At 23.0% G+C, this 12,722-nt stretch overlaps 6 protein-coding genes across 6 annotated transcripts; 2 read left to right on the top strand and 4 right to left on the bottom strand.

Annotated features, from left to right (window-relative positions):
• Positions 1 to 150: 150 nt before the first annotated feature.
• On the bottom strand, positions 151 to 872 carry DICPUDRAFT_59149 (uncharacterized protein; the record flags this gene model as incomplete). The annotated part of the gene is made up of 2 exons (XM_003294563.1): positions 151 to 489; positions 609 to 872. The coding sequence occupies 2 exons, from the start codon at positions 870 to 872 to the stop codon at positions 166 to 168; spliced, it is 588 nt and encodes a 195-aa protein (XP_003294611.1). The 3' UTR covers positions 151 to 165.
• A 181-nt stretch (positions 873 to 1,053) lies between these two features.
• Positions 1,054 to 1,576, bottom strand: DICPUDRAFT_85072 (uncharacterized protein; the record flags this gene model as incomplete). Its single annotated transcript, XM_003294562.1, has 2 exons — positions 1,054 to 1,437; positions 1,502 to 1,576. The coding sequence occupies 2 exons, from the start codon at positions 1,574 to 1,576 to the stop codon at positions 1,054 to 1,056; spliced, it is 459 nt and encodes a 152-aa protein (XP_003294610.1).
• A 989-nt stretch (positions 1,577 to 2,565) lies between these two features.
• Positions 2,566 to 3,529, bottom strand: DICPUDRAFT_10863 (uncharacterized protein; the record flags this gene model as incomplete). The annotated part of the gene is made up of 4 exons (XM_003294561.1): positions 2,566 to 2,746; positions 2,840 to 3,153; positions 3,218 to 3,299; positions 3,411 to 3,529. Coding segments are annotated over 4 exons (696 nt in total), but the record flags the coding sequence as incomplete, so codon positions are not given.
• Positions 3,530 to 4,392: 863 nt separating this feature from the next.
• Positions 4,393 to 5,472, top strand: DICPUDRAFT_43687 (uncharacterized protein; the record flags this gene model as incomplete). Its single annotated transcript, XM_003294565.1, has 1 exon — positions 4,393 to 5,472. One exon carries the CDS (start codon positions 4,393 to 4,395, stop codon positions 5,470 to 5,472), a length of 1,080 nt encoding a protein of 359 aa, XP_003294613.1.
• Positions 5,473 to 5,552: 80 nt separating this feature from the next.
• On the bottom strand, positions 5,553 to 8,843 carry DICPUDRAFT_159637 (uncharacterized protein; the record flags this gene model as incomplete). The annotated part of the gene is made up of 2 exons (XM_003294560.1): positions 5,553 to 5,805; positions 6,085 to 8,843. 2 exons carry the CDS (start codon positions 8,841 to 8,843, stop codon positions 5,553 to 5,555), a joined length of 3,012 nt encoding a protein of 1,003 aa, XP_003294608.1.
• A 271-nt stretch (positions 8,844 to 9,114) lies between these two features.
• Positions 9,115 to 12,510, top strand: DICPUDRAFT_159636 (uncharacterized protein; the record flags this gene model as incomplete). The annotated part of the gene is made up of 3 exons (XM_003294564.1): positions 9,115 to 10,210; positions 10,643 to 11,629; positions 12,458 to 12,510. 3 exons carry the CDS (start codon positions 9,115 to 9,117, stop codon positions 12,508 to 12,510), a joined length of 2,136 nt encoding a protein of 711 aa, XP_003294612.1.
• Between the last annotated feature and the right edge of the window lie 212 nt (positions 12,511 to 12,722).

The following is a 12,722-nucleotide window of genomic DNA, read 5'->3' as shown; positions in this document are numbered from 1 at the left end:
AAAAATCAAAACAAACCAAAACAAACAAAAAACCCAAAAAAAAAAAAAAACCCCAAAAAAAAAAAAAAAAAAAAAAAAAAAACCTAAAAGAGACTTTAAAAAAACTATAAATAAATTTTAAATTAAAAGCATTCCATATATTTTTGAATTGTTTCTATTTCTATTTTATTTTTCTTCTTCTTCTTCTTCTTCTCTACCTTTATTTTGTTTTTGCTTTCTTTTTTGGAGAACATCATAATTATAAACACGAGATATATTAACATCGGTGGTTGTAATTTGATCTTTAACAAAACCTAAATCTTGAATAGTTTCTTTAAGTTGACGATCAACACTTTCTTTATTTTTTCTTAAAACTTCACCAGCTTCTTCAAATGAATATTCTAACATAACATTTGCACCTAACCATAAATAAATTGATTTTGGTTCTTTGACCTCTGCTGATGAATAAACACCTTCTGATAATTCATATTGAACATTATATGTGTCATCCTTGTTTGAAAAAAATTGGAATATTAATAAACTATTACTCTATCCTATTATATTAACTATTTGGTGGTTTATTTGTAAAATGACAATGATTATTATTATTATTTGGTATTAATATATACTTTTTTCTTTTCAACACGTTCGACAATATCTAAAGATTCTTGAAGTTGTTTTGCTCTAACAGTTAAAAGTGATACATTATTGGTTAATTTTGATTCGTAGTATTTATATTTTTGATGAGCTTCTTGTAATCTATTAAATACTTCATCAATTACTTTATCCTTTAAAAAATCATCGACATTGGAAATAAATGTAACTGATGGAATATTACTGGCTGATTTAATATCTTGTTCAAATAAAATTTTATATGGATCTACTTCTGTCATTGTTCTATTAAAAGTTTATTATTTTATATTTATTAAAAATAAATGAAAAAATAAAAAAATAAAAATAAAAAAATTTAAAAAAAATGAAAAAAAAAAAAAATAAAAAAAAAAATGATAAAAAAAAAAAATAAAAAAAAAAAATACTGTGAAAATTTCCTATTTTATTTTTTTATAATAAAGTTTAAATTAAAGAATTTGATAAACCAAAATTAGAAGGACTATGACGGTTTTGTGGGTTTAAAAACTGTTGTGAGTTATTTCTATTTGGCCATGATATAACAAGAGTGTTACCTTGAATTGAAGAGACCGAATAGTTTCTTTCGGTAATACGTTCGAGTAATCCGAAATTTCTTGCTTTCCAAAATGAAAACAATACATTGGTTCTTGATGGATCAATTTCAAAACTTACTTGACTGTATTTTATACCACCTTTGTAGGTTATTCCATTTCTATAGCCAGAATAGACTGTATAAATTCTATCTCTATTTACATGAATTGTTAAATTTTTAGTATAGCTATTTACATTGGTTTCCAATATTACTCTAACAATATTTGGAGGTTGATCCTGTATAAAAAATTAATACCATGAATATAATTTCTATTTTTATATTTAAAATTATTAATCTTACAGGAAATTTCTCTATTATTGTACCATTTATATCTTCGTTACCAATAAATGTATCTAAGATTGTACCTTGGCTCATTTTATAAATTAATTAATTTTAGATATATAAAAAAATATTTTTAGAAAACTAGATAATTATTTAAGAAAATATAAATTTAAAAAAAAATAAAATAATAATAATAGAAATAAAAAAAAAAATAAAAAAAGTAAATAAATAAATAAATATGGTATGAAATATAAATCTTTTGTTTTATTAGTGTGTAAGAAAATTAAAAAAAAGTGTGTGTATTATAAATAAATTTTTATATAAATTTTATTTATTTTTTTTTTTTTATTATTATTATAAATAAAAAAAAAAGAATTTAAATTTATTTATTAAATTAAGTAATCTATTTTTGGTTGTTTAGTTTTTTGTTTTTTGATTTTTTTTTAAATAACAGTTTTTTAATTTTTTAATTTTTTTTTTCTGATTATTATTATTATTATTATTATTATTATTATTATTATTATTATTATTCTATCTATTATTAATAATTATTATTAACTATTTTTTAAATATTTTTTTATAATTTTTCATTTTATTTATTGATTTGGTACAGCTGAATCTCGGTTATTTGGTGAAGGAGATCTTGAAAGTGATCTTTTATTTGGATTTTTATGGTATGGAGAAAAACGACCACCTTTAATATTACTGCTACTACCACTACTGCTGCTACTTGTAAATAATTTTTGTTGTAATGAAGGAGAGTTCGAACTTGCTGATGGATTTAATGCAGCTGCTCCTGATGAAGTTGAAGTAGTTGTATTAGGTGGTGAAATTGAATGAACTTTAGCATCATTATCATTTGATGGTACTTGTTCAACTTCTTGTTGTCTATCGGTATTATTATTATTATTATCATTTGTAGTATTACTATTTTCATTATTGCTATTGTTATTATTATTATTATTATTATTGTTATTATCATTATTTTCGCTACCAGTCTCTTTATTATTTAAACTTGTATTTTTATTTTGGTTATTTTGATTATTTTGGTTATTTTTTTCATTTCCAAATGGATTTGATTCATAAAGATCTAGAATTTGTTTGCTAATATCCTCTAAAACTTCGAAACTAATACCCAACATTTCCCACCATTCCTTTTTACAATCTGTTGGTAATTTGAAATTTAAAAATCTAGTAGCTAAATAAACTGATGCATATGAAATTAAATCTGGTGGATAATGTAAACAGAGACTAGTTCTTAAACTATAAAATAAAATAAAATAAATTTAAATAAATAAATAAATAAACCTATTTTTTTTTTTTTTTTCCTATTCTCCCTAAATTATTTAAACTTACCTATCATTTACAAAATTCCAAGCAACTTGACAAAGATTTTTACTTCCTTGTATAGTTTTCATATATTCTAATAAATATTTATAAGGGTGTTCTACAACCAATTCAAATGCTATAGTTGTTAAAATCAAATGTTCATTTTGTAAAACTTTATTTCTCAATAAATTATGTTCGACTTGAGAAGGTTGGGCTACTTTTTCGGGTGCCTCTCCTTTTTTCTTGTTTTTTGCCATATATGAAATTTTAATAACATCGTCTAATTTTCTTGGTGTTTCTTCGACTTTACCTGCTAAAAATAAACATGCTGTTGCAACAATCTAAAGATAAATAAAAAATATCGTTAATATTTGTTATTTTAAGTCTTTTTGATATTATACATACAAATCTATCATGATCTTTAAGATGGTGACGTATAAAAAATTTATGGAAATAGGATATCGCTGTTGCAATTGTTAATTGTGGCCTAAAGAATAAAAAAAAATGTTTAGTAAAAAAAAAGCCCGATTCAACTACAAAAAATTATCATCTTATTATTATTATTATTGTATCTATCTATCTTCTAATTTAATATTACATTTTTAATCTAATCCCAACATCTTGTATAAATGCTGCTGAAGCTCTTCTATATGTAATTTCTAATTTAATATCTGAACCATAATGTTTTAATACTTGTTCTTTAGAAAAATACCAATTTGAATTTGTTTTAGAATTCATGTTTTATGTGTATGTGTAATTATTTTTAAAAAAAAAAAAAAAAAAGACTATAAATGGGGAAAAAAAAAAAAAAAAAAAAGGTTTTACTATTAAATTAATAACAATAATAATTATTCTAAAAAAAAAAAAAAAATTGATGGATATAATAATAATCTATAATAAACGAATAAAAGAAAGGAGTTATTAATTAAACTAACTGCTAACTACAATAAAATAATAATAATAATAATACGAGTGAATGTAATATATATAATAAATAAATATACTGCTGTAAAAGATAATAATGTTTAAATATTGTTTATTTTCTTTATTTTATAATAATATTATAAAATTTTTATTTATTTTTGTTTTTTTATATAATGCTAAATAATAAATAGTTTTTTGTGTTATTTGTATTTGTCTATTATGTTTTTTTATGTGTGTTGTTGGTTATTGTAATATTAAGTTTATTTTAATTTGTTTTTTTGATTACTAAATAGTTTAAAATCCAAAAGAAATAAATAGAAAATATTATGAAACCTATAATATGAGTGATAATAATAATAAAACACACATATACAACCACTTAACATATAAAAAAAAAAAAAAAAAAAAAAAAAAAAAAAAAAAAAAAATTTAAAAAAAATTTAAAAAATTTTAAAAAAAAATTTAAAAAAATTTAAAAAAATTTAATTTTTTTTTTTTAAAAATAATTTAAAAAAAAAGTTATTTTGTTAAAATTATTATAATCAAATAATTTAATTAAATAAATTTTTCCTTTTCAAAATTTTTTTTTTTTCATTCTATTAATAATATTATTTTAAATTAAAATTTTATATGTATTTAATAAAGAAAAAAAAAAAATGAAAAATTCCCCCCAAACAATTATAAAAACTATTTTAAAAAATCAAAAAGATGGGGGTCATTGGATAATCGATCAAATTAAATTAAATTTAGATAGTATACATATTAAAGACTGTTCGAAGGGGTGCGACAATAATGTGTATTTAATCAGTTTGGAGAATGGCAGCGATGATGATAAAGTTATAATAAGAATACCCAGACATTTAAAAAGCGAGGATTGTCCAATTATGCATACACCACTTATGCAATCAACTATATTAAATGTTTTAACAGATGCAGAGCTAGAATTGATAGATATACAAATACCAAAATTAATCTCATTAGACACCAAGAACGATCAATATATGATAGAGTCTTATATACCCGAATGTGATCTAAGCGAGATATTTTCAATACCGTCTGAAATGAACGACGATCAAATCAAAAGAGTATTTTCAAAAGTTGGAGAAATTTTATATAGGGTTCACAGTGTCAAAACAACCAAGTTTGGAAGTTTACAAAATACCAAACTGGAGGGAGCTTTTGATAACTGGAGAGATTTCTTTGAGCCGTGTATTATAGAGCAATTCGAATCCATCCAAATCGATTTAGATTACATACAAAAAACCCACCAAGAATTTCAATCGACCAATGAAATCAGACATTTTTTAACTAATTTTTACAATCAAGATATTAAACAAACATTAACCGAATTCAACAAACCTTGTCTTGTTCATGCAGATCTTTGTAGCAATAATATAAGAGTCAACAAAATTAATAAAAGTGATCCAAATCAAATCATCAAGGTATTGGGTATTATAGATTTTGCAGATGGTATTTCAGGAGATGGTCTATATGATTTGGGTAGAATTTTATCACACGTCTATGGCGATTGGAGGTTCATCGAAGCAATGGAATCGGGTTACTTTAAGCAAGATCCAAACATTAAACAATTTACAAAAACACAATATAAACAAATCATATTTTATGCGCTATCTTTTTGTGTTTGGTTATTGGACATATCGAGCGAAGATTCCGATTTCAAAAAATATAATAAAATATTATCAAATTTAATTTTGCTAATAAAAAAATATAAATAAATTTTTATTTTTTTTTTTTAAATTAATATATGCTTTATTTTAGTTTATTTATTTATTTATTTATTTATTTATTTATTTATTTATTGGTTTGTTGGATCCCTTTTGAATACCATCCTTAAAACCGATGGATTTTCTATTTTAAAAACTTCAACAAATAAAATAGGAATTTTGTAAAATACTCCAATGCAGCCCAATAATATAATTTCAATATTGTTTAAACCATAAGATGTACATGCTTTTTTAAATGTAGTAGCAATTTTAAAATTGTTATTATTATTATTGAAATAATGATTTATGTTACCATCACTACCATTAGCATCAAAATTTATCCTGCTATTATTATTAAAAATTTGATTAAAATAATTATATATTTGAAAGCTCTTCGAGTCATAATTTAAATATCTATTGCTTTCGACTAAAGTGTAAAAGAAATGATCTAACAAGTAATCTTTATAAAAAACCAAGGTATTCCTAATATCATCAATTAATAATAACTCTTTAAGTGGTTGAAAATGGCCTTCTATCGAAAGGCTTAATGCCAACATATATATAAAGTTGACTTTGAAGTGTAGAGATTTATCAAATAATGGTTTTAGAATATTGTTTACTGACAAAATTATCTCTAAGCTACCATATTTACAAATCTTACGATTGATTTCTCTGAATAAAGGGTATTTCATCAAACTTTCATCGATTGGATTTGAAGAAAGATATTCTTTATCTACTATCAATTGATTGTTTACTACATTAAAGAGAGGCATGTGAGAAATCTGACCATTATTATTATCATTTATATTAGTATTATTATTATTATTATTGATTTCTTGAGATATGGGATTTGAGTTTTGGTTTATTTTTTCTTCTTCATATTTTAAAATTGAATTAACTTTATCTTTTAATAGTTTTTGAAACATTTCAATTTTTCCAATATCGAGATAATAATATGGATCAATTAAATTAAAACCATGGCTTTGATCCTCTGGTATCTTATTTTGATAATATTCATCGTCATAGCTGAGATATGGGTTCCTTTTAAATTGAGCTAGTTGATCTTTTGAAATATTCAATTGTTCTGCTTTTTCTTGAATTAAATCGAATAATTGAAAACTGTAAAAATATGTATCATTAAGTAATAGCTCTCTACCATAGAACGAAAGGTCTAAAAGATTCATACAATTATCAAATAGGTACTCTATGGTCTCAATGTGGTTTTTACTAATTGCTATGGTAATATCAGGCCAAGAAAAAATGGTGCTGTTGTGTTGATGTAATAGCTTTAGGTTTTCCACATTACCATTTCTTAAAGCGTATGAAAAGCATCGAATATCAATTGGAACCTTACACTTTACGATGAGTGTCTTTAGAGCATCTGGTACATGTTGGGCGACTAATGAGGTAACTCCACTATCTAAATAGAAGTTTTGACTATTCTCTAAAATAATTTTCAAAAACTTATTATTTGACTTGAAAACTTTATTGGGTGGATAAAATATATAGGTTGGGTATATATCTATAACCCTTTTGAATATCTCTTTGAATATTTTAAATGATTCCTTTGATATAGGCTGGTCCATTAAACTACCAACTAAATAGTTTGTTAATTGGGTAAAAGAGTTGTCCTTATTGAGGTTGTTACCACGCCTACCATCCCTGTTTAGTTGTTGCTTATAAATTGTATTTACAAAAGATTTGATATAACTATTCCTTTTCTCTTCAAATTCTGGACCTCTGCAGTATTTGAACGGAACACAATCTCTTTGTGCTATCGAAGCAAAAGAGAATAGACTTGGACCCCATATTTCTAGGAGCAATTCTAGGGATTCTATACACGCCAAGTCAATTGAATGGTTCAGTAGTTGTGTCATAGCTTGAAAACTTATATCCTTTAAAAATATATTAAATGGTTTTGTTTTAAATTGTGAAATTTGATTGGTCGATATTAAAATTTGGCAAATTATATTTTCATGTTTTGATAAATAAAGATAGCTTGGGGCGGGTTGGTATTGAATATTGTTTTCTTCTTTAAAATACATCAGAGGCATTAAAATGTTGTCGATGTACAGGGACCATAAAAACCTAATAGTTTCTTTACTAATGTTGTTGTTGTTGGGGGACATTTCTTCGGTTGATCTTTCAAAATCTTTAAAACTTGATGAAACTGCACATAAACCAATTTGAAGTTGCTCCATCCCAAATTTAATTTTATTTAATCTATTAATACCATTATTTATTGTAATGGTGCTGATATGTTTGATAAAGATACAAAAATTTGATAAAAAATAAAATAACTCTAATGGTGAGTTATTTAAAATTGACAAACTATTTTCCAAACAATAATAATCTAAAATGTAGTCTAAGCTATTTGAATCATCAATATTGAAGTAGGTCATCTTCAAAATTCTATCCAGATCGAACAACGTTTTGCTGTATGCTCTACTATAATCATCGGGGGAGGACCTTCTACTACACCCTCCAAAGAGACCATGATCATTCTTTGTAATGGTAATGCTATCAAAGAGACTTTCGTTGAAACAAATATTTTTAGTATCAAAGTTAATTAAATTGTTCTGTGTCAATCTATTGAACGTTTCTGGGTTTATTTTTGATAAATAATATTTTGATGTAAAGAATTGGATTTTATAAAATTGATGATTGGTTGGTAAATCTCCTACAAGATCTAAAAAGTATTGTAAAAACTTTTGATTTGTTGTTCTAAGAAATATATTTGGTGGAATTGTAAACTGAAACTTTTTGTATAAATAATCTATTATTTCAATTAATTCATTTTCAATTGCTTTATCAAATATCTCACAAGTATTATTATTACTATTATTATTATTATTATTGTTGTTGTTGTTGTTGATATTTTTATTTTTATTTTTATTTTTATTTTTATTTTTATTTTTATTTTTATTTTTATTTTTATTTTTATTTTTATTTTTATTATATAGATCGTTATCACTTGTAAAATGATAAAATGGTGAAAATTTTTTGACATCTATTAGATATTTTAAAAATTTTAAATTATTAAACTCGGTTGCTAGTTGAACTGGGTTTATCGATTCAAACTCTTGTGTATACTTTTCGTAGAGGTCTATTAATAGATCTTCATCTTGTAGAGTGAATAAACGCTTTGCGGATGACCTGAATGTTAAATATTCACCCAATCTAACCTTTTCTTTTAATGCCCCTATATGTTTGTTTTTGATTAACCAATGTACAGAGTGCATCTGATCCCATCTTTTAGACGATTCTAAAAATGGTAGAGAATTATTTCTTAACCCTTGAAGAATTCTTTTTCTTAAAAAAACATTTCGGAAAACTTTCCAAAATAAGGTGTTATTACGTTCATCGTCATTATTATTGTCCATATTATTATATTATTATTATTATTACTATTTTTGTAATTTTTATTGTTTTTCCCTATCTATTATAATTATTGTAAACTAACTATAATTGTTGCTTGTCTAAAGAGGAAATAACTAAAAATTTCTTTTTTTTATTAAAAAAGGTTATAATTGTGTTGTTTTAAGAGTAAAAAAAAATAATTAAAAAAATTTTTAATTTATTTTAAAAATTTAATTAAAAATTTTTTTTAAAAAAAAAATTCAAAAATTATAATTAATTTTAAATATTTTTATGATGGCATGTAATAACAGCAATAATAAAAACCATCTTAATAATGATTATTATAATAACATTATAGAAAGAAATAATGTTCTATTTTATAAAGTTTTTAATAATATTTATATTAGAAAAAAAATAGTATCATTCATTTTATACAACAACAATAATAATATTATATATCAAAGTTTAAATGACACAACTTCATTGGAATCATTATTTTATCACGAAAAATATGATATCATCATCTATAAATTAGAAACCAACAAAAATATTCACATTAGCGAGGATTTCGTTAGATTCCTATTACAATTTAAAAATACTCCGATCAAAAACAATTACAACAACATTCTATTCGAACCCTTTGACCAACTATCCACCCCCAACTCCAAAAATGTTTCACTAAACGATCTAAATAATTATTTAATAACCCTTTATAATAAAAAATTTAATAACCCAAAGATTAAAAAAATAATTCAATTATTAATAGAAAAACATAATCATATTTTTCAATCATTTAATCTCTCTGATTTTTTTATAGAAGATAAAAATATATTTAAAATACTATTTAATCATAATAATAACAGCAATGATAACAATAAAAATGATAATGATAATAATAATAATAATAATAATAATAGAATAGATAAATCCTATAGACTTTTTAGTATATTTGACTATTCACTAGAAACAAATAAAAGTATCAAATTACTAGAATACATCAAAAACAATTTAAATCAAATAACTGAACCCAGTAAAGAAGAAGATATTTACGATGAAACAAAAATTAAAAATTCAATATATTCCTCAAATGATAATCAAATACCAGTATTCACAGAGAATAGATTATTATTTTTTAAATATTTTAATGTAAATAAAAAAAAATTCAAATTCATTAAGGATCAACTTGGTGTAAATTTCAGTTCATTACCCAGCAAATATAAATCACTCTACCCATTCACCCAAAAAACAAGAATGGGTTTTTACAAAAATACCCCAAACATGTACAATCAACAACTAACAGATAACACCCTAGAAGAGATCATAAATCCCTCACAATTTATAATCAATGATATCGACTATATAATACTTACAGTACTTATTGCTTTAAACCGTAAGGTGTACCCAACCAAATCAATTAATGATTTTCACCAGGCTATTAAAAATTTAGATAATCAAATCCAAATGGACTCACTTATTGAGCTGGTCAACCTGCATATTATTCCCAATAGCTATAATAACGAAGAAAACAGTAATACCCATAACTATAATAATAACCTTTACTATCGAGATATGCTTCATTATTTTGGTGTGCATATAATCAACTATTATATAAAAAAAGAAAACTATGAACAAGTAGAAAAGTTTTTTCCATTTTTAAACAAATTGGCTGTAGAATATTTATTTTTATTTTCAATTTTCAACCTATCAACAAAAGTCTTTGACTACCATCTAAAACAACTGGATATATTGGACGACAATGACTACCTGTTTGTGTTTATGAATAACTACGAGCTATTTATAGAAGAGGTCAATTTTGATATAGAAAAGGCAACAATATATTTCGACCACCTATTCTCTTACGAATCTCTGTCTGGTAAATGTATAGTCTCTCTCTTGTGTGATGGCCACTGGACACATCTATTTAGAATTGTTATACTTTATTTCGGTGAAAAGGTATTTTCTTGGCTTTTGGATAAATATCCTCAATTCAAATCAAATTATTATAGAATTGTAGAACATGAAACCGACTCTGATTTTTTTTGGTCTATTTTTGGTCGCCACCCTTTAACCAATAAGATAAATCAAGATGGAATCAAATTATTTTTAAAATACTCAAAGACCATTTCGCTGCTAGAGGAAGATGATGATACCAAAATCCAACTTAAAGATTACTTACCAATTATCAATTACCTTTTTAGCAACTCTGAAAATAAATATCCACTTTCAACTATTTTATATAAAATGTATAATCAAATTCAGTTTTTAAAAACCGATACATTAATTAAAGTCTATGAAAAACTTGATCAAAATTCAATTAAATTGTTTTTTAGTCATGGTGAAAACAAAACAACTAATCAGTTTTATTTTAACATATCAAATTTATTTATATATAGATTATTAAAATCAATAAATAAGAAAGATTATACAACAATAATTAAAATTATAAATTACAATAACAATAACAATAACAATAATAATAATAATAATAATAATAATAATAATAATAATAATAATAAAAATAATAATTTAATAAATATACTAAAATCACTAAATAGTAATGAAGATATTATCAAATATTTATATTTAAATCATTATTTAAATCAATTTAATATTGAATGTTTCCTATCAAGAGCACTGTCACAAATTAATTTAGATAAATTTTTAGTTTGTTGTATGGTCCCTGATACATTAAAGAAATATTACGAAGAACAACTATATATTTCAATTACCCTAAAGTATCAAGATGAAGAAATAATCAATAAAGAAGAAACTCGAGAAACTCAAAACTCTTTATATTTTTTACAAAAATGTATCTCAAATTACAACTACAAATCTTTAAATTGGTATATTAAGAACCTAATATTAAAAAACAATTTAATAGACCCCAATGATAATATGCAATTTAGAATAGTATCCCTAGTATTCCAGAGTTCATCTATGGATCAATTTATTCAATATTTTATTCAAGTAATACAGCCATATTTAAGAAATTCAATTGGAAACACAGCTTCTCTTTGCCACTGCAGGTTTGATATTTTTGAATATCTATGGTCTGAATTCTTTTGTGATGATCAAAAAAAAGCTTTCATTCTTTTCATATTTTCAAAAATCAAAAATTTGATTTACCACCAACTTATAGGATATGTTTTAAAAGAAAAAAAACAATTTATTTTAGCTATGAATCTAAATGAAGACTATTTAAAATCTCTCCACCACAGATCACTCACAGACGGTAACATTGAGATTTATAATCAACTTAAGAACCTATTTAACCAATTCAACTTTCAAATTAACTTTCAAACTATCAAAAACCTTATAGAATTTAAATCATACTATAGAAGTCCAAAATATTATGTAATGGAATATTTATATGAAAACAATCTTTTACCAAATCTTGGGGATATTATTGGAAAAAATTTATCAAAAATAGTAATTTTCGAATATAACTTTAAAAGAAATAGTGACAATATCCAAACAACAAAATCAATGTTTATATTAATTCATAAAATTATCAAAAATCAACAAAAATAATCATAATAAAAAAAAAATAAAAAAAAAATAAATAATAAATCAATAAAAAAAAAAGGGGAAATCCTTTTAAGTATTAAAAACAATAATTGAATTATCTCATTTTTAGCCATATGTCATGTCAAACGATTCTTAAGATGTCCACATAATTTTGGTCTCTAAAAATAGAATATTGTGAAAAAATTATTTTTTTATTTTTTTTTTTTTTAAAAAAATTTTTATTTTTTTTTTTAAACAAAAACTTTTTTATTTTTTTTTTTTTTTTATAAAAAATAAATTGTAATATATATATATAGAGAGATAGATTTTAATTAATTAATTAATTAAATTTTTTTAATATGTTCTAAATAATATAATCAATAATAATAAAATAA

Source organism: Dictyostelium purpureum, assembly GCF_000190715.1.
Source record: "Dictyostelium purpureum unplaced genomic scaffold DICPUscaffold_592, whole genome shotgun sequence".
Classification (NCBI taxonomy): Eukaryota; Evosea; class Eumycetozoa; order Dictyosteliales; family Dictyosteliaceae; genus Dictyostelium; species Dictyostelium purpureum.
Note: the sequence above shows the minus strand (reverse complement) of the source record. Positions and strands in the feature narration are given on the sequence as shown.